Source organism: Engystomops pustulosus, chromosome 10, assembly GCF_040894005.1.
Source record: "Engystomops pustulosus chromosome 10, aEngPut4.maternal, whole genome shotgun sequence".
NCBI lineage: Eukaryota > Metazoa > Chordata > Amphibia > Anura > Leptodactylidae > Engystomops > Engystomops pustulosus.
In genome coordinates this window covers 54,787,623-54,814,379 of record NC_092420.1, presented here as the reverse complement: position 1 = coordinate 54,814,379, position 26,757 = coordinate 54,787,623, and the positions used below count along the sequence as shown (strand labels likewise).

At 41.0% G+C, this 26,757-nt stretch overlaps 2 protein-coding genes across 4 annotated transcripts in view; one reads left to right on the top strand and one right to left on the bottom strand.

Annotated features, from left to right (window-relative positions):
* The window catches only part of EEIG2 (EEIG family member 2), a 28,362-nt gene extending 22,984 nt beyond the window's left edge, over positions 1-5,378 (top strand). For all 3 annotated transcript variants that reach the window (XM_072129218.1, XM_072129216.1, XM_072129217.1), the window contains one exon: positions 11-5,378. In XM_072129218.1, the coding sequence (XP_071985319.1) occupies positions 11-53 (43 nt within the window). In that variant the 3' untranslated portion in view covers positions 54-5,378. The remainder of the gene's footprint in view (positions 1-10) is intronic.
* A 4,307-nt stretch (positions 5,379-9,685) lies between these two features.
* Positions 9,686-26,757, bottom strand: part of ASPM (assembly factor for spindle microtubules) — a 29,516-nt gene continuing 12,444 nt past the window's right edge. The window contains exons 13-30 of the mRNA XM_072128980.1: positions 26,342-26,427; positions 25,648-25,866; positions 25,235-25,439; positions 23,729-23,874; positions 23,470-23,598; positions 22,991-23,185; positions 18,169-22,662; positions 17,363-17,512; positions 16,275-16,441; positions 15,639-15,798; positions 15,162-15,371; positions 14,670-14,819; positions 14,352-14,543; positions 13,192-13,384; positions 12,937-13,091; positions 11,551-11,727; positions 11,256-11,431; positions 9,686-10,010 (exon numbers count right to left, since the gene is read on the bottom strand). Of these exons, the coding sequence (XP_071985081.1) occupies positions 9,908-10,010; positions 11,256-11,431; positions 11,551-11,727; positions 12,937-13,091; positions 13,192-13,384; positions 14,352-14,543; positions 14,670-14,819; positions 15,162-15,371; positions 15,639-15,798; positions 16,275-16,441; positions 17,363-17,512; positions 18,169-22,662; positions 22,991-23,185; positions 23,470-23,598; positions 23,729-23,874; positions 25,235-25,439; positions 25,648-25,866; positions 26,342-26,427 (7,307 nt within the window). The 3' untranslated portion in view covers positions 9,686-9,907. The remainder of the gene's footprint in view (positions 10,011-11,255; positions 11,432-11,550; positions 11,728-12,936; positions 13,092-13,191; positions 13,385-14,351; positions 14,544-14,669; positions 14,820-15,161; positions 15,372-15,638; positions 15,799-16,274; positions 16,442-17,362; positions 17,513-18,168; positions 22,663-22,990; positions 23,186-23,469; positions 23,599-23,728; positions 23,875-25,234; positions 25,440-25,647; positions 25,867-26,341; positions 26,428-26,757) is intronic.

Here is a 26,757-nt window from a genome sequence, read left to right as displayed (position 1 = left end):
TTCTTTTTAGGGTTGGCGCAGGAGCATATGAACAGGTTGTCATCAAACGCTGAGAAGATAGGAGGAGTCCCTATCCAGCCTATGTGGTTTTATACTTTGCAGACTTTTTCTGGAAGGAATAAACCGCTTCCCGGTGGGAGATGCACGCTGGTCAGGGATGGTGATGTTCTCCATCCCTCATTGTTTTCCTGGCAGAGATCAACTCTTCACCACATCCTGCAACATCCGAATTACCAGCGATCAGATCAGCCACAAACTAATCTCCAGGACATGGACTGGTAGTTGCACATGAATTGCTGTCATCCTCTTTATGACATTATCTGCATTCGGTACAGACAATCACTGCAGATGACATAAGGGTATTAGGCTATCACATGGATTTTCTGGTATCGGTTCCACAGGTAACATTGTATCGGGGACATTATATATTGTAGACATTTATCAGATTTGGATATTACTACCAGCTAATGGGTGGAGAGCAGATCACAAGCAGTTCATATCAGCAGGGAAATATAATAGAATGGAGATGGCCTCATCGGTGCAAAGTTATATTGAGTTTCCCACAAAGCCTAAAATCTATATGTGGCTTCTTTACGAGAGGTGGTTGACTGATCTGTAGTCAGTAGGTTGCACATGAAGCTTTAGGTATTTTAGTGCACAGAACAATCACATTTCAAGACACTTAAATGTGTGAGAAGAAATTGATTTTGCCATTGCCAAAGAGCTGACTGCAGAGCCGTGTTCACAAAGCCTTCTGACTCCCTAGTAGAGAACCGCCTGATGCTGCGGAGCCACATGGTATAGGCGCTAACCAGAAGTCATTTTAATTTTCCATTTGGGGAGTGATAACCCATCCGCTGTATAACAACAAATCTGTAGAAATTCAATATATACGCCAGATTTTATTGTGTATGCCCCGTCCTAACGCTCCTTGTGCAGCCTCCACATGGTCTGATGGAGTATTATTTATCGGATTTCTGTAGGCTGCCTATAGTATACACCTTTGCATTACTATACTCTGGGAGCATATTTATAGCTCCGCAAGAAAATAAGCTGTAATAAAGGCCTGAAGTTATTGTTCTTAAAAGTAAGTTTCTTTATCCAGATTATTTTTACTGGCACTTTACGAGCGATCGATGTGCCGGCTGACCGGGAGAATGGGTAATGCGCTATACAGGATAGTACTGCTGTTATTAGTCAGAGAAAAACTGATCTATTATTATATAAACATTAATTAAGGAAATGAATTAGAATGGGTTATATAAGTAAAACAATCTTCACTGATCCCTCACCTGAGGGACCAAGCAGGAATGACAGCCCAATGAATGTATGGCTGCACAGGTGACCCCTAGTATTTTCTCTATGTTGAGCATAAAAAGTGGAGGCAACAAGGGTTAGCAACCCAACATTAGTGACCGGACACAATCGTGAGGTGAGGTGGGTATTGGTCCTTTAACTTTTATCACCCGTTTAAAGCCATTTGTCAAAAACTTTTCCCAGGCAAACAACCCTCATAAGCTTGGTAGAACGTGCCATGGACAGGCATGATATACTGTATACATTCAACATCTAGAAAAGGCAGCATTTAGTTTTTTTATTTGCATACTCTGCTCTGGACCTTACACTAAGAGCAAAACATTTCAGAGTCCCATATGGTTACATAATGGAGATGGGTCTCTTGATTGAGTAATATATAAGCTAGTCCCAAGGGGCATTAGATGTCGTACCCAAGAACATTAATATCAAATTACACCAAATCTTCGATAGACTTCTTGTCTGATACAATCCGTGGAGCGTCCAGAAATCTCCCTTCTGTCCAGCCATAAGCATCAGCCTACAATGATGCTGCCATCATACTATTTACTTCCCTCTAATTTACCAGCAAAATTAGATTTATAGCCTATATTTCACATAGTCAAATTAAAAGTATGCAATGTCTAAGCATATCATGTACCAACTATATCCATGTGTAGTAATGGAGCTCACCAATATATTCCTTCTTTTCCAACCCATTACAACTGCACATTTCCATACTTCCCAGTGGCATCCTTATCCACTATCAATCCAGAATGTAATCCAAAAACAAAGGGCCAAGAAAGGTCTTCCAGTAACTCTGCTACACTACATATACTGTAACCTGGAGCCGCCCTGTCCACAGCTCGTATTCCCAGGTTTCTGTAATGTATAACAGTGCTGACCACTTGACTGGCTGATGTTTACACTATGATATTAGGCAGGGGGGGGGTCTGTGTTTTGGGACTTTATGGTTAAGACTATCACATAGTTTCTTACATGTTGTATTGTTTAATATGTATAGTAAATAAATAGACTTCTTATGGGAAATATTGAGAAGCATTAACTATAATATACAGGGAAATTACTTATTTTGATGAAAAATGCAACATTTCTTTTATGGTGCAATTCTGAATTTGGTTTGTAAAATAGTATTTTTATATATAGCATTTGTTGTTGTTATTATATCTGTTTATTTTATGACCTTTCTGAAAAGTGGGACTGACGTGCGAGGGTGTCTGACTGGCACCAGTGACATTGCAGTAAATATTTGTACTAACTGATCCAAAATAAATCATTCTTTTGGGATATATATATTATAGTCTGTACTGTAGCATAGCAAAGTTATAAATAGCATGGGAAATCAAGTTCCATTTTATGATAAACTACATAATAAATATAATTACCCTAATGAAATTATTTGAGAACAGTCACATCAGGTTCACACAATGGGGTAGATTTATCAATATTCTTAAAGGGGACCTTTCACATAGCTTTTCCACCCCATACTCTGAATGTGCAGGGCCAAGAAAAAAGCCCTTTTTAAGGTCAATTCATATTTGGAAAATTTAAAGTGCAACTAAATGTTCCACAGACTTGTGTAAATTAATAGTGCAGAGGATAGTAAATTTTGTTATATAGCTAAAGAAATATGTTCCTGTGTTTCTTTTTCTCCTGCCTTCACTCCTTATTTAAGCAGTTGGTGTAAATCGGCTTTCTATCCTGTATCCACTGAGAGCTTATAGATAAAGGAGCCTTATGTCTTAACTCTTTGCAGTCAGCCTCTAGATTGTCTAATCGCCTCATACAGCTGAATCGAGGAACTATTCTCTAGGCTTGGAAAGGGTTCATCACATTAGCCTCCTTATCTGCCTGAACTGGAGAATCCTCAGAAGATATGCTGCTCACTGCAGGAGAAAGCAGGAACATGGCACATAGAAGCTGCTTTATTTAAAGGGAATATGGTGGAAGTGTGATTTGTGATGCTAAACCACCTACAGGTCTTTATGGACTAGAGGAGGATTAGAATCTCAAATCCCCCTGTAGTTTTTCCTCTTGTACTGGCAAAAAAAAAAAAAACCTGTATACTCCCTTTGCATCATGGAGCAGACGCTCCAGACCAATGAAGCAGGTTGTGTTAATTTGGTGCAGCTTTGCCACATAGTTGAGTGGTTGGTGCACGGCTAAAGTGACTGTAGTAACTACTGCAAAAATGGTCCTTGATAAAAGGAATTGCAAGAACTGCTTTAGGTGTTGTACAGCAGCCATGTCTGATACCACATTTCATTCCAGTAGAATCTAGGGAGACAGAAGCAGCAGACGTTTTTAATTTAAGTGCCAGATTATATGTTTTTCTGGAAAATAAGTGCTTCCACAAAGGCTTACTGCTCTCTGACCACAGTGGTAATCCGTTTTCCAGGATGGGACGAGGAAAACCATGCCTCTTTTGCTACCTTACAAGGCTGGTATATCTATTCCAAAACTATTGTAACCAGCATATCTATTCCAAAACTCACTGATCCCAACTGTAGACAGCACTGTTTCTATGTGTTTGCTTCTCTTCAGTACAGTGTAGGGATCTGGTTTGGCTGAGTGAGAGGCTTTTGATTAGGTCAGAACAATTTGACATAATTCTCCCTATTACTGTGCACGGGGAGGAATCTGTCAAACAGCAGAGGTGGGGCAAGTGATCTCATTAATACCAAGGACTCCACACAATTGGATTGAATTTGTACATTGTGCAAAGTGAAATTTACAATCTCAGCACTACATTACCTGTGTCTCCCCTCAGAGAGACTGGCGTAAAGGTGATGACAGATTTATATTAAACTAAACTAATACACTATAAATACATGTGTACTAGTTATATAAAAAAAAAATTCTTTGTAAAATCCTAATCTAAAGGTTGTGCTAAATGACATTGTATATAGCAGGCTATGTACATGGACACATTGAGCCACTATGACTCTATTCTATAGAGGCAGAGCCACCCTGTATAGTCCCATTAAAGGGCATCTACCACCAGGATGAAGGACTAAATATAAATGAGCCTGAGGGGCTTCATATGTGTTAGAGACAAGAGCCCCTCAGGCTCATTTGCATACAGTCTTTCATCCTGGTGGTAGATGTTCTGCCCTAGGGGAAACTGACTTTGCAATATGGCCCCTTTGTAACAAGACTAACAAAACAATAAATACATGGGTTCTGTTTGGCTCATATACTACTTTAGGTATCCTGTTAAACTGAAAATTATGTATGGAGCCATATAGTTTATGTAATAATATTGCTGACACTGTTATCGCAGTGTATAATAAGCTCCCGGTCATATGTGTAACACATTTATCTGCAGAACATGTATAGCTTAGATACCTATGGTTACATTATATATGTCCTTATTACTATTCACAATATCCTGAATATTTTACAAGTGACCAGATTGATTTTTTAGAAATGTTAGAAAGCTGATGAATGGGACGTTAGCCGACAGTGATGACTTCTTGTACTTCATAATCCAACCTACCTTAATATAATAATATAATCTATAATCGTTTTGCTTTGGGCAGCACATTGAGGGTTTTCTTTCATTTGTTTTTGTAAATCTCCTTCACATACAGCCAGATTCACGAATGCCTTAAACATTTTTTAAAATCAACGCGAGAAATTTCTGAAACCCTGTTTGAAGCTTTTCATTACAGATTCGATCAACAATGCCAGTAAATATATCAGATCTCCATAGATTCATTATACGTGATCCAGGCTGTATGGAATCCAACATTCACCCAGTTTCATTGTCCTATTCCTACAATCTAGTTTTAGGAAGCCAGATGTGAACAGAGCCTTATCCGAAATTCTATATGACTGTATAGAATGCAGCACTATTTACCATGGAAACAATAGGAAAGTGGATTGTGCTTGGGATTGACATTTCATGGAAAAGTTGCTCTAATGTCTTTATCCTTGGCTATCTTCAGTTTAAGGGGTCACTTTTATACAAAGGTTTTTGTATTCTTAATCTTCTTGTAAAGTATTTGTAAATGTGAGGTCTTCCCTTCTGAATGCAAATAAAGTCTTCTTCACACACTTCACTTCTGTGCCTTTGCTCTTTATTGCTTATACTAGAATTTTTCATAAATCGAAAATTTTTAAAAAATGTCTCCATTCCCGTAGACTTTGAATCTGTTTTCCAGCTCAGAAAATAGATTTTTGATCCCCAAATATTTTTTTTCTTTTTGTAAATAGCTTGATAGACTTTATGTGTACCACATTCAGATGCATTCTAGTCAAGTCACAGCCATCAAATACGAATCTCCTTATGCCACAGTAACACGTTCCGCTAGGGGTCTGTTCATAACGCGACGCTAGTGCACAGGGGGCGTTCCTCGGTCCGAACGCACGTGTTTCCAGGGAAATGCATGTGATCGTCTTACCAATCGCATGCGTATCCCTGGAAATGCATATGCGTTCGCCCCCCTGTGCGCCAGCGTCGCGTTATGAACGGACGTCTAGCAGAACGTGTGACCGCTGCCTTAGGATCTTCATCTCCCATAGGGAAGGGAAGTTTTAAAGGATGTCACCCTCTCTTCAGGACCTGTTCTGCCCTTCATACAGCTTATTGATTTCAATAGACAGTACATAGCGATTTCTGTTGTTCCCATTCACCTCCATAGAAGCAACAGAAACATTTCAGTCATCATGATTGGCTGAAATGGGAATATTCATTTAGGTTGGAGTTAGTCTTTTTGTAGCAATGTATGCTATTTTTGTAGAACACACAATAGTACACACATATAAGATTACAGGGTTCACACTTTATACATTTATACTTCCTTTTGACCACAACAAGAAGGTGGAGATAAGGATGGGCTCGATGTGTGTGGGAACTGTGAGATAAACTTCGCCCTAGTCCATCTTGAAGACTCTTGGAACTGGGGGAGGCAAAGATTGCTTTTATGTGTTCACTCAATTGTGTTTGCATTGCAGACACATTGGGAAAAATCAACTAAAATGCTTGTGCTTTTCTCCATCATTCAGTTATACATTTTGCCCAAAGAATTTGCTGTGCAAATAGAAGACCCCACATCTGAGCTTAGGATACTTCTTGTATGGTTCATCCATTATAGCAAAGCCGGCAGGAACGAACTTACAAAACAGTGGCACCCAGGCCTCCTACTATTTTGGTGCCTAGGCAGACCAGCTCTGAAGTGTTGTGTTTCACAGGCCCTTGCCTCTTCACGCCTCCAGACTGCGTTATATAGTTAGGGGGTTTTCCCACGAAAGAAAATTCTCAAATCTCTGTAACCTAGTGATGTTTACACAATTAAGATCATTTGAACCCGTCACTTTACAATTTTACAAAGTGATAGTCAGTGCAAAATTACTGATGTAGGCGGGGACTCTAAGCAGACACATTATAATCCATTTAGTTCTGTGGGGTGACAATGTGGTTACAGGTGTGTATATACACTTTCATCTGACTTCTGACATTGTACTAACCCATAGAAAGAGAGATGTGATGCTTATTACACAGAGGCATGACCGACAGAGGCCGGCGGCACACGTGGCACTTTCGGTCGTTCTTAAGCAGTGTGTTGAAAAACGCATGCTTTTTTCGAAAATGCATCCATTTTTGAGCCGTTTTAATCTAGATAATTGGTAAAACCGGTCAAAAAAAGGATGCGCTTTTTTAAACAGACTGCTTAAAAACAGCCCAAAAACGGGTTCAAAAAGCCACGTGTGCCACCGGCCATAGGATGACAGACTTACACTGTCAGCTCTGTTCTCACAGATGTATCCCTACCTTCCCTTTCCCCTTCCCTCAGATAACTTACGTGCTTGTAGCTTATAGTTTGCAGCTTCTCTCCGCTCAGGATGTGTTTCCTGAGGCCGCGGTCACACGTACCACTAGGCGTCCGTTCATAACGCGACACTAGCGCACAGGGGGGCGGTTCTTGGCCCGAACGCACATGCGTTCCCATTCTGACTGATGACTAACGGAGTTTTCAATGGACTTGTAATGGTGTGTTAGTATCTGTTTCTATCTCTTCCATTTATTTTGATAGTAAGACGTGAACCGTAGCACTATTTTTCATCTGCAGTAACTGAAGGCTAACGGAATACACCTAGTTTTTTTCAATGGATGACGGATGGTCTTTATTTGTATCAGTTTGCACAGTTAATCCATTTGTGTTTTTATAATGCGCATACTCAGATTTTAAAATGAAAGAGTTTCCATGTGACCTGTAGTGCTCAAAGCTGGAGGAATGAAAGCAACAGGTGGCTATAAAATAATGAAAAACAAACAGATACCAATGGAATAAAAGTAATAAAAGTATCAGTTTTAAAAAAAAAAAAAAATAAAGAAAGAAACTTCAAAATGAAAGCCTGAACACAGAGGCCAGTTCACATAATATAGGTTCTCTAGGTTGTATGTCTGGTTGTCTTTCGGCCTTTGAATCCTACAGGCTTGAGCATGTTCCTCTGTATAGGAGGCTATAGAGTATAATGGCAGTATTATCCAACTGCCAGTGACCAGGAGAAAAAACTAGACAGCTCCCAGGTCTTTTCACCATGGGCTTGTCCTTTCATGTTTGGCCTCATGCGCACATAATGTGTGCACAAACAGGGAAGTTTGTAGCCCATTTCGGCCAGGTGGAGATTGGAGGGGTGAGCGTTCCTCAACCCCCCCATCTTCATAGGAAAAAGAGACGCCATGCTGAAAATAAAAGATCTGCTTTGTCTTGTACAGTGGTGCCATCTTGCTTGATCAGGTTGTGGTGAAACGTGGTCATGTACACAGGCCTAAAGGGGAAGGATATCACTGTCAGGTGACCTGAACAATAAGGGTGATGGCACACGTTCAGTTTTTCAGATGCAGTTTTTGATGCCCAAACCTGGAATGGAGTAAAAGTAAGAGGTGGAGCAACACCTTTCACTTATATGTCTCAACCTTTTATCATCAACACCTGCTTTTGGCATCAAAAACTGCATTTGAAAAACTGAACGTGTGCCATCACACTAACAGAATAGCACTCAACGGGGGTGGGTTGTTTGTGTTGGGGAGGTGCGGCTATTTTGTCTCTTGTATTTAACAGGCCGACCTGCGCTGCCATTACTGTGTGTTCTTCCTTTGTTTGATACAAGTCTATTTGTGGAAAAACTAAACATTAAAAAATGTTCTAATAAAAATTATCTGACTAAATAACAAGAAAAAAAAAGAAAAACAAGAGAATAGAATCATTCAAATGTTAATATCTTGACATCATGTAACAAGCAGCTATTACCCATGTAATGGTGGTAGAACCTTTTTTTTAACACTGCCTTGATCTGTAGTAGTTCCATTCTGGGTCATTGATCCCAAGTAGTGTAAAGCCCCGTCAGGACACACCGGGAATGGGTATAGGTAGCGATTTCCAGTATGCAGGAACAAGGGCACAGCTCTGAATAAAGCCAAGCGGATGCAGTACGTGGGGGCCATTTCCACTCCATCTAGTGCAGAGTCCCCTCTCCTCCTCCACACATACAAGCATTTATCAGCCTCGATGCTTCAGGCTGACCACAACCTAAGCTGACAAAAGTGTGTCAAACAATTCAAAGGACATGGCCTTTACTAAATATTCATTAAAATGCTATGGTAACCACAGAGAATATGTTGTCCTATAGTGTCCTAGAAGACCTTGTAAACGGCAGTTCACATGAAATTCACAAAGCTCCCAAAAAATCTTTACAGCAAAGGTTTAAATTACATGTGGGGAAAAATTAGGTGTACAGTTTGATTCAAATTATTTTTTCCCCAGTCAGAATCTGGGGATGTGTGAATTATGTTAAAGGGCTATTCCTATCTCGGCATTTACATTTAATTTAATTCATTTGCCACATGCAAACATTTCTTCAATTGGATGTTATTAAAAAAAATGTTCCTGTGTGAAGACAATCTCTCATACATGTAGCCATGTTGTCCCTTAGAAACCAGACAGCTTCCTCGGATATGACCACCTCAGATTTTGGCAGCGGTGGCCAGACATGCGCTATAGAGTCCTGCTGGACCGCCTGGATTCATGGATCATTACTACAGGGTGGCTGTGGGACCTGCAGTAACTTCCAGACATTTCATATACAAGAACCTTTGTGTCTTTGTGCAATCCCTCCAGCAGGGGTGGCCGTATCCGAGGAAGCTATCTCGTTTCTAAGGGACCATATGACTACATTTATGAAAAATTATCTTCACACGGGTAAATTTTTTTAAATAACATCTAATTGAAGAAATGTTTATATATGGCAGATTAATGAGACTGGATGTGAATGCCCAGACGAGAATACCCCTTTAAAAGTTAGTTTTTTAATAAAAATCTAAAATTCAAGAAAGTTTAAAATAAACGCAAAAAAAAGTCTGAGATGTTGAGCATTGTACTTTACTGTAAATTTCTGACTATATAAAAGGCTATTTACAACAGTCATATGTATAGTACAGCAGCATTACATAAACATTTTCTTTTTTTGCTGTAATTAACAGCGTTATACTTTTGAGATGATAAAATGGTGGCTTCCAATATACATTTATAAAAAATTTTTTACAAATCGGTATGAATTAATTTCCAGGATCCACAGATGATGAGGCTCAAATAGGCATTCCAAAGGTCAACATCACCATCTGAATGGCTTTCAAGGGGTTGACCACCTCCCTCATGTTGTCTTTTGTCAGCACCCAGTCAGGCTTTATCCTGTTAAGAGGTTTGGAAAAACAAATTTATAAGCAAGAAAACAATTTTGGGAAAAAGAAAATATAGTTAACTCCATATACTTTGGAGTGACCAGCTGAGAGTTGTACTGGTTGAAATCACTGAAGCGCTCAGAGACAGGTTCATTATTCCCCCAAGGTCGGAGGTGTTCCCAGGACTCTGTATCCACGTTACAATGTGGAGAGGAGGGAGACCTACAGGGTGAGCCAGCGACTCGGGAGACCTACAAGGTGAAGGGGATCCGGGGGAGGCACAGATTGCTCTGGGGGATGTCCCGCCTAATGGAGGACCTGAAGGCTCCTTTCATTCTGGCCTTGTGACATACTGTGCACATGGAAAAGATAGAACATCTTACCTTGTACTGCCGGCAGTGTGAAAGAAGCCTACGGCTGTGTTGAGTATGATGTGCTTGAATTGCATTTTAAGATTCATTTCAAGCACAACTGGAGTATCTCCACCTTAAACGCATGTGTTTAGACCTAAATGTTTGTGTTTTTTTTCTAACCCATCAAAACACAACACAACCTATGTGACTACTTGCCAAATGCATACATTTAGGTCCAAACACCTATGCGTCTGGGGACAAGTTAGTCTTGTTGTGCGAACAAGACCTTCGGCTGCGTTCACGATTATGTGAACCCTGCTCCTCCAGTACATCAGATCTAATAAGAAGGCTCCAGTATCCTGAGGTATCTGCATCTGCCGGGCAGCTACCCAGGAAGACTATTCAAATTGAAAATAGCCTTGGGCAGAGCAGGCACAGGTTATACATAGCTAGTGCATAGTTGTGGGGCATGAATGCCCTGCACTGGCCACTTTGCCGACTGGCGTGGTCAATTATTTCATGGCTTGTACGTCAGAAAACTTGTATATCGTATATATCTCCCAAATGTGTTTACATTGCACTGCATTTCTAGCATAAACTAAGTCAACTAATAGAAGGTGCCCAGAATGACTAGACAGTCTTACACTACAACAGATTTATCATCCAGGGCCAGACACTGTGATAAATAGGATGCAGCACAAGACTGTCTAGTCCAATTCTGCACTGCACCTTACAATGCTTTTGATAAATTTTCCCCAAAGTAAGTACTATACATTTATTGGGAATTTATTGTGAACTGGAGATTTACTTTATGTCACTTTATACTGTTAAAAGCACTAAAAATGGTGATGAGTCTAATGCAAAAGTGTCAATGGAAAAAAAAAATAAAAAAAGGACTTTACCTTGAAACAATTCTTGTGCGCACGGGTGTTGCTTGGAACGGGACATTTCCAAGGTTTTGAGAGCTGCCCATCAGTGCCTGCCTTATATTCCTTGCAGTGTCCATCTTGTGTTTTCGTGTAGTCAATTTGTAGATGCTGCAGATCCGGTCTATGGTTTTTGGTATGGCACGGATCTCCTGAGAATAAAGACAGATCTGTGCAGTCAAAGAATTTGAAAGCTTCCTAAGATTTTATGTCACCCACTTTGTGATCCATGCACAGAAAATAATACCATCACTCTACATCGAGCACCTACCCGAGCTCTCTGGGAGTTCAAAGCAAAGATTGCCAGAAGACAGCAGGCCTTTGTAAATATACTGCCCCCTTTATCCGATACTTTGTCTCCAGGTTTCTCTCTGTAAATCTGCATCAAATCGAGTAGAATTTCCACAGAATTCTCCACTTCATAGACAGCAGATACTGTTCTTTCATACTGTATATAAAATAAAAGCAGAATTTTAGGTTTGGTCTTTGGAACCAGTCCATAGATTTTCTGTACAGTAGAGTTCACAAAGTCTTATGCAAACAAACTGATGGGAGTCAATTTTAGGGGCTGCGTCACTTCAGATTTCCATATCTTGGGCTCTATAGCATTATAGGATTCAGTGGTAAAATATAAAACATAAGAACCTCACCCTATCTCCACAAATTGCTTGTGGCTCTGCGTTCATAGTTGGAAACGTGAGCTGCAGATACAGATCAAAATCACCTATTTCTTTAACTGTGTGTAACTTTATTCTTTAGCTCACAAGCGAAAAGCATGGGCTCTGTACTGTAGAAACCAAGAAATGGACATCTGAAAAGACTCTTCTGTTAAGAAGACTCTCACTCATCTAAAAAATAAAAAAAGTGGCTCTTCTCAGTTGTTCAGTTACAAGAGGTTATTCTAGAAGAGATATTTCATAATGACAGGGCTAGTGGTTTAGTGAGATAAAGGGACACTGTCACCAGATTTTAAGTCTACACCACTACAGAATGAGTAATTTGAGTTGCTAGGTCTGCAAAATCTGCTACACATGCCTGTGCATTAAAGACAGGCGATCCTGTCCTCTTATAGGCTCGGGTATACAGGAGGAGACCCGTGACTATGCTGTAGAACATTGTATCCAAAAGTTGGTTAATATGCCAGATATAGGAGCAAAGTAGACAAAACCAGGACAATTGGTCTGAATGCACTATAAGGAGACCTACGTATATCACTGTTAGCACATGAGGTTACTAAAGGTCAAATAAGTATTGCACACACTCCTGCACAAATATTGGCTCTGTGGAATAGGGGGTATACTTGTTAGGTCATATGTTTTGATCAACACGTATCCAATTGTTGTTGGAGTCAAGATTCAAGCAGCGACCCGCTTACTTTTTTTTTAGAAAATTCAATAAGAGCATTCAGGTTTGGGGCAGATGTATTCGTACAGTTTTTCCTGCACTAAATTTGATCTTTGAGAGAAATGATTGCCATTTACAACACACACTAAAGTATTGGAGAAATCGGTAGGCCGTGGAGTCTTGCCAAAACACACAAGCTTTCTAATCATTTCTATGCTTATAAATGGGGCATATACTGCAGCAGTCACATGATGCACCAGTATATGTGCCCAATCCCCAGCTCATGCCATACATCCCAGGTCTATGTTCTTACCTTGGACAGGTTGAGCAGCACTTGTATAGACAGCTTGATCACTTCCATGCAGGGAATGCTTCGGTTGCAGCTCCGTATCAGGGTGAATATGACCTTTACAGCTCCACTCTGTGCCATGTTCTCACAGCAAACAGAGGAAAGTCTGGTGGCAACTTCTATAGGAGAATCGGGGAAAACATGCAGCCTGTGAGTATAACAAGATCCTAATAACATATACATTACCATGCATAATTTTTACGCAAGTACAAATCTCACCGAGATGTTCCAGAGCCGCCAGTATAAACGAGAGGTGCTTGTGGGTCAGCAAGTAATTCAGTGCAACAAACGTCCTGTTACAGAGTCTGTCTTCATCTTTTATCTGTTCATTTACCTCCCGGAGACGCATCCGCAACTTTTTCATTACTTTGGTATCATGCGTCTTCCTCCACTGATGACCCCTCCAGAGAGCCTTCCAGTAAAATAAAAGACTCATGATTGATGGGTAATTTATATGTCAGACAAATATTAGCACAACCATTCACATTACATTGACCTTAATACAGAAACGTCTACAGAACTGCAGGATACTTTCTATGTCCATTTGACAAAAAATAGGATTGTAGTTTTGCAAGTTAAGATTGATGTCCCTCAGCGAGTCCATCTATAGCATTTTTTTTTAACCTTCCTAGTGTCATGACCCTTTTATACAGTTCATCATGCTGTGGTGACCCCCAACAGAAAAATAATTTTTATTGCTACTGTTATGAATCATGCCCGCAGTCCCAGGGAGGGCCCGCAGTAGCCAGCAGTCCCAGGGAGGGCCCGCAGTAGCCAGCAGTCCCAGGGAGGGCCCGCAGTAGCCAGCAGTCCCAGGGAGGGCCCGCAGTAGCCAGCAGTCCCAGGGAGGGCCCGCAGTAGCCAGCAGTCCCAGGGAGGGCCCGCAGTAGCCAGCAGTCCCAGGGAGGGCCCGCAGTAGCCAGCAGTCCCAGGGAGGGCCCGCAGTAGCCAGCAGTCCCAGGGAGGGCCCGCAGTAGCCAGCAGTCCCAGGGAGGGCCCGCAGTAGCCAGCAGTCCCAGGGATGGCCCGCAGTAGCGTCAAAAGCACTTACTTGCCTGCGCTCCCATAGCCTCTCTGGTCGTCTGTGCCTCTCCATTCTCCCAAGTAAGGACGCTGCCAGTGTCTGGGCTATGTATGTAACTGTGCAGCGCTGCTTTCCTCATTAAATGTACTTGCATCTTGATTAATTATGGGAAGAATGGTCATGAAGCAGGCCAAGATGTATAGGTGAGCAGTCTAGGTCCCTACATACATATTTACGATGGTCTTCACCAACCCCTGTGAAATTGTCGCTTGACCCCCCAAAGGGGACGAGACCCACTGATATACAAGTTTATGTACAAATCAAGAGAATGATATGATGAAGATGTTATAAGTACCTGGAATTTTACTATCCCATTTCTGACTTTATTAAGTTTTCGATGTTGAAGGAAAACCCTGAAATTTCTCTGTATTTTAATGGCAGCTTCATGACGTCGCTGTAGCCATGCTCGTACAACATGCTGTACAGTGATTATCTTATTCCGTGTGATGTGGAAGTTTCTTTGCTGTACTCTTGAGCGATACCACCTCTGCAGAAGCAACCAGGAGCCATTAAATCTACAACATCCACTTGTAATTCAACACACACACACCTCATCTGCAAACTATAAGAATTACTTGACATTCATAACTCACTGTCCACATAAGCTACATACCTGTATGTAAATGACATAGGTAACTTGTTCCTGTGCTTTTCTAAGAATCAGACGATTTCGGAAAAACCTCTGAATTTTCATGGCACAGAGATGGAGATGAACAGCTGAACTGAACCGCAGAAGTTGCCTCTCTCGCTTTAGACGCGCAACCTAGAAGATGTGTAATAAGGTATCAATGCAGATTATTTTTTTCTTTTTTTAAAAAGCCAATGCTATACTATTGGGAACAAATAGCAAACAAGTGAACCGTGTGAGAATAGTAAAGTAAATTGTTAGAACAATCCTCAAAAGAGTTTATGGATTTTTATTATGGAAGGGAATGATGGAAATATTAGTGCAGATATGAGCTGCACCTTAGTTGATCTCAGTTTATTATTAGAAGTCACCAAGAGGACCTTATCCTAAAATTGAGCATGGACAACAAATCACCCATCCATAAGACAAATCTCACAAGGACATGAATAGTATAAATTGTGTGTCTGCAGTAGTTACCTGCTTTCTGACCAGCCAGCCTCGGGCACAGGCTTGCAATCTGATGACAGAATTCTTCAGTTGCAGGTAATGAAGTTGTTCACATCTTCTTTGTTGCAAAGCCCTAAAATGTCTCTGTACAGTTACTGCTGCAGCTTTCATCCTGAGAAACTGCTGCCGATGCCAGAAGCCCCTGAATGCTGCTTGTATGATGCCAGCCGCATGCCGCTTCTAGAGACAAAGAGCAAAAATAAAAATGAAGTCAACCTTGAGTTTATGGTTCTCAGCAGGTTACAAATGGTAAATATGTCCTGTTTAAAGGTTAAAAAAAAAATCTATAGAATCCCCCAAACAACCCCAGTAAGGATGCAGGTTTTGGAACCATTTTTTGTTTTGGCAGAATACTAAATGCAAAAAAAATGGGTCACAATAATGCTGTGAGCAAGTGACCCTTATTATATTAAGGCTTAAATCATATATATGTGTGCGGAAACCTACCTTGTGAATCTCTGCCCTAACAACATGTCCTCTGTATGCAGACTGAAGTATTTGCACGGCTGCTTTTTTCTGTAGAAACTCTTTGCGGATATTCCTTGAAGTTAGAGTCTCTCGCCGCCTTCTCTGAATGCACACAGCAGCTTTTCGAATCTTTAGAAATCTGACACCACAGAGAGAAATAGACTATTAAAAACTAAAACGCTATGTGATCATCTGCACCACAGGCTACATTAGATGCCCCTCATTTCTGATTCAGTTAAGAAATCCCCTTAGCAATTACAATGGATCCAATTACGGTCAATAGGATCTTTTGGAGTCCATTCGGGGAGATAAGGCCCTGCCTCCCAGTATACAGCCCACAGCCCCTGCCCACCACCCAGTATACAGCCGTATACAGCCCGCAGCCCCTGACCACCCCTCCCAGTATACAGCCTGCAGCTCCTGATGCCCCCGCTGACATTGTAGTGTGTGCGCCACCATTGGAAGGGGAGTACACTTTTTTTTAATACACTTGAGTATAAGCCGCGTTAGGGTTTTTCAGCACATCTTTTGTGCTGAAAAACTCTGCTTATACTCGAGTATATACAGTACCTCAAAGTAGGGTATGATGCTTACAAATGTGTAGTACCCGCTTACCTTGCCCTTTCCTGCTTGGCTCGAACGCATCTTTGAAGGCTCTTAACAGTCCTGATCAGAGTAATGAAGTTTCTATGAATAGTGTAGGATCGGTAAAATCGCTGGATCACGCAAGCAGCTTTATCTCTCCTTAATAATGTCCTGGTTTGTGATCCTCTGAAGGCAGCCTAAATTTGGAAAAATAATGGCAGTAGTGTTTTAATCATTAAAACATAGATATATTTCTTAAATAATCATTTGGAAGATTATGCGCAACATAATCATTAGGGGAAAAAAAAAAAGTATATGAGGTGAATAAAGTCCCACTCAAGAGGCGGTTTATCAGAATGCAGTCTGCATGTTAGTGGTTCATTCAATGCCAGAGATTCATAAATCTAAATCAAATCTAAAATTGTAATTACAATACACAAGCTGCAATATGTGCATCCACGCCCTGATGTCAACTAAAAACTAAATTTTCTTAAGGGATTATTCGCATGAAGACAAGTTTCTTAAATGAACTCCGGATAAAAAAAAAAATAATAACATTCTATGAAATGCTGTATTTTTCTTAATAACAGATATAAGTCCCAGTCCAGGTGCTTACAATTTGGTTGTCCCTGGATCCGACCATAAATCTTGGTCAGACAATTCCCTGTAGATTAACTTACATTGCAGGAGGGACACTTTTTGGTTATACTGTGCTTCTAGCAGCGTGCGGAGGACACAGTAGCAGCTGCTCTACAAACAAGATAATCTCCCAGGGGAGGGCATAATAATAATACTAATTCTGCTACACAGGGCTTTCCATATCTCTCTTTTTCTATGTGGCAGATACAAGTAGACCGTTCAGAGGCTAAATGAAAGTGTAGATAAACCCTGTAGCCTGATAATCTAAGCACATTGTCAGCGCACTGCATCTCATAGCACAGAGGAATCTGGAAGTGTCTTCTGTCTGCCTACCCACCCACACTCTGACCATCACCAAGTTATAGGAGCAATATAACTGAGTACATTTAATCTTTATAGTGTAAACCTCACTACGGGATTAAAATTTGAGAACTTTCGTTCACGGGCAAATCCTTTTAAAAGATATAGTTAAAAAATACCTGTAAGACGAGAGTAGCTGCTCTGACATTGCAGTAATAATGACGATGGAGCATCTGGAGACGGCGTGCCCGATATCTTTCTTGTATGACTATGGCTGCCAGTTTATACTGCATGAAGATCCTTCTCTGCGCATATCTGCGCCATTGGGCCTATTACAACAAAATGGAGATTAAAACCTTTTTTTCTCTTAAGAAGCTAAAACAAGATACATTATTCAACACCATGACATGTTATACATGACAGGTCCAACAAATAAGTCTCTATTAAATCTACAAAAAAAGTCCTGCTGCAAATAATCACAAAGGTTATGTTAGATGGATCCACTCGGCCCATACTTAACACTGTCTGCAGCTTTGAATGGTGAAAACTACTGAAAAAATTCATTAGTGAAAGGGTTTGTCTGGAGGTTGAAAAATATGGCTGCTTTCTTCCAAATTGCTACTCAGCTGCTTAGAGATTAAAAGGACCAAAGTTGCAATATCAGCACAAACCAGGGTCAGGTTTGGCGCTGTTTTTGGAAGAAATCAGCCATGTTTTTTAACCTCCAGGCAAAACCCTTTTGATGCCCCAAGTTTTATTTACACATTAAGTAACATTTATATATGTCACAGATAATGGGAGAATAGGAGCATCTCAGATTCCGCTAATAACAACATGCTTTGATAGTCAGAATCTGGGGATTATTGTACAGAAATTAAGACATAACTAAAGCAACCGCACTGGACAATTTTCTAAAGGAATACCTTGGATTTCTGATTTATGCATTACCAATTATTTCAAATATAGTATAACCATAAATACACACCTGAATTATTACTGCAGCACACTGAGCCTTTATGAACTTCCTTTGAGCACAATATCTCCTTATTGCTGACTGCAGACTGATGACGTGTCTCCGTACATCCAGGTACGCCATTCTCTGCCGTCTCATAATAATAAGAGATCTGTACCGCTGCTGAAGGAGGACTGCCGCGTCCCTCTGCTTATTATACAGGGTCTTCATTCTCTGCATCCTGTATATGGACTGCAACTTTACAGCCGATTTTCTGAGCATTAAAAACCTTCTCCGAATCACAACCATCCGTAGATAAGCCTGTAGTTTTCTTGCGGCTTTCTCTTGGCGCACAATCCTGCGTGCCAGCAACCCTCGGAAAGCAGCCTGGATTACTATAGCAGATTGTCTCATTGATAGATACTCGGCTCTCTGCAAACGAGTTTGGCGACAACTCCTAAACCAATTTTGGATGCAGCAAGCCGATACTTCCATGTCCTTTATCCTTTTCCTAACCAGATAGGCTCGGATGGCTGCTTGGAGAAGCATTGCTGCAGACTTGATCCGTGAGAAGGCTTTCCTCTTCTGATGCATCTTCCATGTTGCCTGGATCACAAGTGCAGCTGCCACACGCCTCCATTCGCGTCTCTTTTTCATAGCGCGGAAAGCAGACTGTATGCATGTGGCGGCTTTCTTTAGCGTGATAAACTGCTTGACTGCCTCATTTCTGTACAAATTTGCTCTAAAACGTAGCTGTATTTTTCTTGCCGCCTCTTGCAAGGCCATATAGGATTTTCTCTGTTTGTACATACGATAAGATGCTTGGATCACCGTTGCCGCTCTGTTTTCCGCCTTGAGTCTTTCCTTGGCTTTATGTGATCTCCATGAGGATTGGATGCAAGCGGCGGCCCTCTGCAGTCGGAGATAGTCTGTGCGCACAGCCCTGGCAAGCACCAGTGCCCGGTATCTTCTCTGGAGACAAATTGCTGCAGACCTCAGTCTTACATACTTTGTTCTTTGTAGATTGCCTTTAAAACACTTTTGGATGCTCGTGGCTGCACAGTGCAATCTTTTTAGGCGTCTTCTTACTTGTGCTCCTCTAAAGGCAGCTTGTAGTAAAATAGCAGATTTTCTGGTTGTTTGGTACATACACAAATCTCTGTCCCTTGCCTTCCTTTCTCTGTATCGCTGCTGTATTGTTATGGTGGCTTTAATAAGGTTTTTGTAGTATGTACGATGGACGTGCATGTGATAACTGGATTGAATTACAGCAGCTGCTTTATTCATGGTACTGATTTGTCTGCGTACCCTCATTCCCCTAAACCCTGCCTGAATAATGATAGCAGATCTATATAATCGTAGAAATCTACTTCGTATCAGTCTATATTTGACTACTGAGCGATACCACATCTGAATCTTACAGACGGCCTCACGCTGTCTTCTATACAACACTATGGCTCGATGCATCCTGAAGCAGGCTTGTATCCTGGTTGCCATTTTGTGCTTCAAATCCAGATCTTTCCTTACTTTATATCCTCTGTATGAAGCCTGAATGAGAGATGCAGCTTTTCGCATTGTTTGATAGCGGCAATAATCCTGGTGGCTTACAACAGCCGACCTATACAGTCTCTGAATGCGAATAGCGGCTTTCTTTAATGTGAGGTATTGCTTATGTTCAATGTATGTTCTAAATTGTCTTTGGATGAGTATGGCTGCTCTATTTTGGTTTCTTAGCTCTTTTCTAACCCTCCAGCCTCTATAAGCAGCTTGGATGCAGATGGAAGCCTCCTTAATAAAAGAGTAGCGCAAAACTTCAAAGTCTCTCATCTTCTTTGCTCGATATCTTTCCTGCATCACACAGATGGCCCAGTGAAATTTTTTATAATTATTTTTGCATATATACATTCGGTACGTGGCTTGGATTTTAGAAGCAGCTTGGTGCATTTTAATTAGTTCCTGCCTCACCTTTGCACCCCGGTAAGCACACTGAATTGTTATGGCTGCTTTACGCAACTTTAAGAAAGTCTCTCTTTCACATACAGCTGATCTATATGACCTGTAAGAGCGCTGTATGAGGATTGTTGCACATTTTAGATTCTGATACTGATCACGTACCTTATGCATTCTGAACACTGATTGGATGACTGTGGCAGCAGAGTGTATGCTTCGCAGCTCTTTTCTAGCTCGGTGTCCCCTATATGCAGCTTGTAAAACAAGGACGGCCTTTCTTAATTTGATGAACTCTTGTCTTTGATGGTCCCGGAGTCTTTTTAATTTATATCTTTTCTGAACAATAAGGGCCACACTTCGCAATGTTAGAAACCGGCGTCTTTCTATAAAGGACTTGAAATACCTCTGAATGACCCGGGCAGCTCTGCACTTTGCCTTGAATTCACGTCGCTGCTTCATTGTCCGGAAAGAGGATTGGATGCACAGAGTGGCACGTCTCATATCACAGTACAGCTGCTTATGTCCATTTCTCTCCTGACAAGCACGATAGCGCCGCTGAACTGCTATGGTAACTTTTTTTAACTTGTTAAAGCAACTTCGCTGCTTAAACATTCTATATTGTGACTGTATCACAGTTGCAGCAGCGTGCATGCGACCAATCTGCTTCCTGAGGTTTCTCCCTCTCCATGTGGCTTGAATAGTGCATGCAGCTTTTTTAAGGTTAATGTATTGACCCTGCACCATCCTGCGTTTTAGCACAGATCTGTATTGTTGCTGGATCACAATAGCCGCCCGCCTCATTTTCTGATATTCCGCTCTCTGCTTGTGCATTCGGACAACAGACTGGATCCGTGTTGCAGACTGGTGCATCTGAAGGAGCTTTCGTCTTGTCATCGCTCCTCTGTACAGAGACTGGATTTTTATAACACTTCTCTTGAGATGAACATATTCTGCTCTCTGCACCCGAGCAGCTATGGTAGTGCGGTACCACCGCTGTATTGTGGTTGTGCTCTTCTTTAATTTAAGGTATTGTTTTCTGACTCTGTAACAACGGTAACAGGCCTGAATAGTGCTGCCTGCTTTATGAAGATCCGAGATATTCTTCCTGGCCTTCCACCCCCTATATGCAGCCTGAAGGACTGTTGCAGCAACTTTTATTTTTAGATAACGGGATCGTTGACACTTTTGTAAAGCATAAGCTCTGTAGTGACTCTGAATGAGCTGAGCAGACTGCTTTATTGTCTTATACTGTGTCTGGCAGACATGCATTCTGTAATAGGACTGGATTACACTGGCTGCTGTGTGCAATCTCAAAAGCTCCCTCCTAATTTCTCTACCCCTCCATATAGCTTGTATCCTGCACACCAGCAAACGCTTATGAAGGTAGTCACGCCTTTGGTTCCTACCAGTCACTACAGCCCGGTAGCGCCACTGGAGAATTAATGCAGACTTCTTTATTTCTTCAAACCTTTTTTGAGCGAGAAGCCTTCTGACAGCAGACTGAAGAATAACTGCAGCGGTATTCTGCTTGTAAAGGTCTCTCCTTACTTGAAGGCCGCGCCATGCAGATTGTATCACAGTAATTGCCCTTTTAGCTTTTATAAAATGTTCCATTCCTTGTTTCCTTTCTTTGTGATCTCGGTACCAACTTTGAATAGTCATTGCAGACCATCTCATCTTCAGATATTTCCTCCTTGCTATATAACATCGGAAGTTGGCCTGGATGGTAATTGCCGCAGTGCGTTGTAGTCTCAGACTTTTACGTTGCATGTACCCACGGTAGGTTGCTTGCAATCGAACCGCAGACTCTTTCATTACCAGGAAAGTTGTCCTATGACGAATATAATCCGTGTGTGCCCGAAATCTCCTCTGTATGATGACAGCAGCTCTGTAAATGATTAAATACTTCTTTCTTTCCCTATACATTTTGTACCAAGCTTGTAGCGTTGTTGCAGCATTATTCCACGCTGCTATCTGCTTTCTCACCAGGTATCCTCTAACAGCAGACTGTATTTTAATACAGGATGCCCTTTTCCTGACGAAGAATTCTCTCTCTTGAATCATCAAGTTATTACCACGAATCAATCTTTGTATGAAGATCACGGTTTCCTTCAAGACATGATAATTCTTTCTTTGCTGCCTCATTTTAAACTGGGATTGTAGCTGTACTGCAGCTGACCGCAAGCTCAAGTATCTACGCCTTGCCTTAAGCATGCGATACTGTGACTGTATTGTAATGGCTGCATTAGTCCTGGCTTGCAGCTTGCGCTCCTGCCATCTCCTGTAGGTTTTCTGAAGCACCATCGCAGCTGCACGTTCCCTTATAATCTTGTCACCTTTCCATCTCCTATAAGACGACTGGATAACAGCGGCTGCAGATTTTAGTTGGAGATAGCGGTTGCGCTGCTTTATAGCTATTAACCACGAGCGAACATAAGCTTGAATGGTTCTCACAGCATACATTGTCCTTTTATATGAAGAAACCGCAATCTTTGATCTGACTCTTGCTTGCATGAGAACAACATAGACTTTTAAGGATCTGTAGTATTTCAGAGCAGCAAATCCTCTCCAATGTTTCTGTAAAGCAGAATGAAAAAGGAGTTAGTTATGCCATTAATAAGTAATATTCACCCTTCCCCAATACTTGCCACCCCACTCCAATGCTAAACAGGGCCGTCACCAGTCCCTGCACCCCATTTGGATTTGATATACAGAACTGATGTGGTCATTAACTGGTTAAGAGTTCATTTTCACAGGGGGACCAAAGCAGTGTCAAATCAGGGAAATCAGTGAGAAAGGTAATTTATTTCAATCTGGTTAAGAATTGTTTACCCTCTTTTTGTTGCTCTTTTACATTGAGGTTTTAAAAACAAAAATAAAATTAAAGTTGATCATTCCTACACACCTGAATAATGACCGCTGCACAAGTCTCAATCTCTTTTTTTCTGATTGTTTTTAGTTGCACCAACGTCTTGTAGGCCAAGAATCTTCTCCAATGCTTTTGTATTAAAAGGGCAGACGATACTCTCCTCTCAATTCTTCGTCTTGATAGAAACTTGCGCACTGCACGCTGAATGACATAAGCAGCCGTGTGTTTCTTCTAAAAGAGGAAAATAGGCAAATTAAACCAGAGGCTAAACCCTTCCAAAGATCAGTGTGGGGGTAGGGGGGCTACGTCATGTGACAGCATTATCCAAGTAATATGCCAACACTTTAAAAGATGTTAAGATAATCCCAACTCACATCTACTATGTGGTAGTACACAAAGCAGCTCTACTAATGAGTTACACAGAATTGTTACTGTGGGATAATTATTACATACATTGCATACATGCCTTTTTAGGTATTGAAAGAAATGCATAGATATCTCATGGAAAACCTCACCTTTAACAACTGTTCCTCTGCTGACAGTCTGTGTCTTCTCCAAGCTGTCTGTATCACTCTGGCTGCCCGAGCTTCCTTGCGAATGTCCAATAGCCGGGCACAAAGGAATGAGAGATAAATTATCACAACCTAAAGGGGGAAAAAAAATATATATAATAGTCAACAAAAAAACCTTACAAATAGTTACGATTAAATTTAATATAATGGCAGATTGGGATTTTAAAAAGTCGGGGGCATTCCTGTTGAAACCCTTCCTTACCTTTTCATCTGGTATTGTATTAGACATGTCAGAGTGATGGATCATTGCAGGGATTCCTCCCAGATCAGCAGCAGCTTTCTGCACTAGACTGAAGTTTGCCTTCTCATTCTCCAGCAACTCCGCAAACACCGACGAAGACGTCAAACCTAGTGAAAGAGTTGTGATAAATATCCATCCTTGCAGTTATGTATACCCAGGTTCACGGCATATGAAAAAATTTTCATGAATTTAGCCTCATTTTAACTACATGCACATCTTTTAGGACAACACACAGGTGCATAGTAAAAAAGTGGCTAAAATGTTGATTGGTCTGTTGCCAGCCATCTAGCACTGGGTTCTGGGAATAAGGCTTCATGCACACAACCGATTTGTATGTGCCATTAGCAGCCGAGAGCTATGACATCTTGTCCCCGCGCTCCAGCCGGCTAATTAAAAGAAGTATTTTTTCCAGATGATCCTAGCGTGTCAAGATTAAAGAAGAGCACCCCCCGGGATTGTGATGGAGAAGAGTAGGCAAGTAAATTTACTGTAGTTTGTTTTTTATTCATCTTAATGCTAGTTTTCCTTTAAGGACGTCCAAGGTAAGGTTCAGCTAGCCATGCCTCCCTGTATCATGAATGTGTTGACTGTCCACGTCATAAACTATAAAGCAAGTCCCATTCCTGCTTGGATTTGTTGAGTGACCAGACATATTTCAGACATCGATGAGTTTAGCAGCAATCACCCACCATTTTCAAACATGTTTTAGCATGGAAATTGCACACGTCGTGTGCCTAAAGCCTAAATCTGACCAATAAACACATTAAATTGAGCTTGTGTGTTCTCTGCTTTATTCTGTGGGTTGTCCCAGTAATTCCAAAAAGCGTCTCAGGCACTCTAACAGCCTGTAAATCTACAACACAGAGGGGTTCTGGTAACACCCCCAGGAACACATAAATGAAACCCATCATCACAGATCTAATCAATTCAATCAGTATAATTAGTTAAAAACCTAATGTTATTATGCAAATTAGCGTCCGAGGCTGCTGGGTCGTGGAGCGGGAGTAAAGGCTACTCCACGCCCGGGTGAAGGGCACTGAAGACAAAACTGTAGGCGACATTGACTCCCTTTACTCCCGCACCACGGCGCCGGCTACTCCACGCCCCTCTAGGGATTAGGGTTGGAGCATCAACCTACCATCAGATCTACCTTATTATTAATTTAAAAATGTGTTTTAAGACGGAAGAAGGCCATGGATAAGAAATAGAAGATGATATATCCATGCAAATATAGCACTCATTTTCTGCTTTTTACGCTGCCTAGCACTGAGAGGTGTCATCCCTTTGCACAATAATTGACAAACAAATGCAAAAAGAATGGTTAGAAACATGACAGATAGCAGGCAACACCCCGTGAGAAAATTGGGAGGTGGAAGAACCTTTAAGGACAGTGATGGAATTCCTCATTTGTTGCCAAGTTTCCTCATTAACAAACACAATAATAGTCTTATTGATATCATGGCTCACCTTGATCACACATTCCCGGCCAAGTATCCAAAGAACTGTCAGAGTCAGAGGAAGAATTGAGTCCTATTGTTCCAGTTTGGCTACACTCTGTGGTCTGAGTTGTCCGCTGACAGATTGCATTTAGTGGCACGTAACTTGGATGGTAATGATTAATAAGGTAGCAGAGTACTCGACCATCAGAAAAGGATACCGTGAAGTTTTCAGCCTGTGTGAGAAGAATAAATCAGTCCTATTTTTGGAAATTAAAATTTTTTTTATTGATTTCCAAAGGTTATAAGTATATAACATAATATTAAATCAGTATTTACATTTATCCAATGGTTTACATAGTAACAGTTTGATTTGTAGAACATACTAGTACAGTAACATTTATAACAGGAGTATAGGGTATCTGACACCATATGAGATCTTACCTTTGTATTATAGAAGGCACAAACTGCATTAACCCATTCCATCAGCAGCAGGACCTGCTCACTGTAATTGTCAGGGGTAAAAGGGTCGCTGTCACGTTTCTTAGAAATTGCTGGAGCAGACAAAGCCCGAAGGTTGGCAAGCTTTTTCTGGACGCCATAACTGTGCCTTAGAAACTTGATTTCCTCCTTCAGATGATCAATATTGAGCAAGACGTCCACCTATAAGATTAATACCATAATATAGTTTTCCATTTTATGCACAAAACAATTGTTTCATGATGTCACAAATATTTAATGGAAGGGTTTTCTATCTGGTAATAATCTCTTTATCATAATAACCTGCATTAAAATGAACCTGTCATGAGGATTTATGCCCAAAAGCTGTCACCAATAGGATAAGAATGAAGAACTTCTATAATTTGGGGAGCTCAGCTTCAAGCACAGCAGAGACTATCGGAATGAGCAAGATCTAGAAACTGTTCAGGTGCTTGACAACATACAGTACTGGCAGCGGTTTATTAGGCCGCATTTTAATGACAGATTCCCTTTAAGGGTGTTCAACATGCCCAACTTACTAATAGTAGTGGTTCTAAGAAACACTAGAACGGTTCTTGAGGAAACTGTGATTGAGGTCTTTACAAGTGGATTTGCCACTGTGTTTTCACAAATGTTAATAAAATTTGAGCATTTATACCTGAAATGTAAATACAATGTGCCACAACAACGCCAGCGTACGCTCACGATGTCTGTCTACAATGTCCTTAGAAGCGATGGCAACACCTGCAAAACAACACATATAACTTACATACAGTGAATTTACAAGCTTAGCAAAAGGAATGGACCAAAAAGGATTTAGCTAAAAATATATATTAAAAAAATAAATAATAATAATAATCATCATCCTCATACATATGTTATATCAAAGTGAGTTTGTCCAAATTGTGATCAAACACCCGCCACTACAACAGAGATAATAGATTATGTGCAAAATCCCCATATACTGCCATACTGTGTCAGATCAAAATAGAATAGCGTTTTTCCTCATAACATTAGCAAGGTTTACACCATGGATAGATCTGATCACATGGCAATATCATGTTCACAGCATGC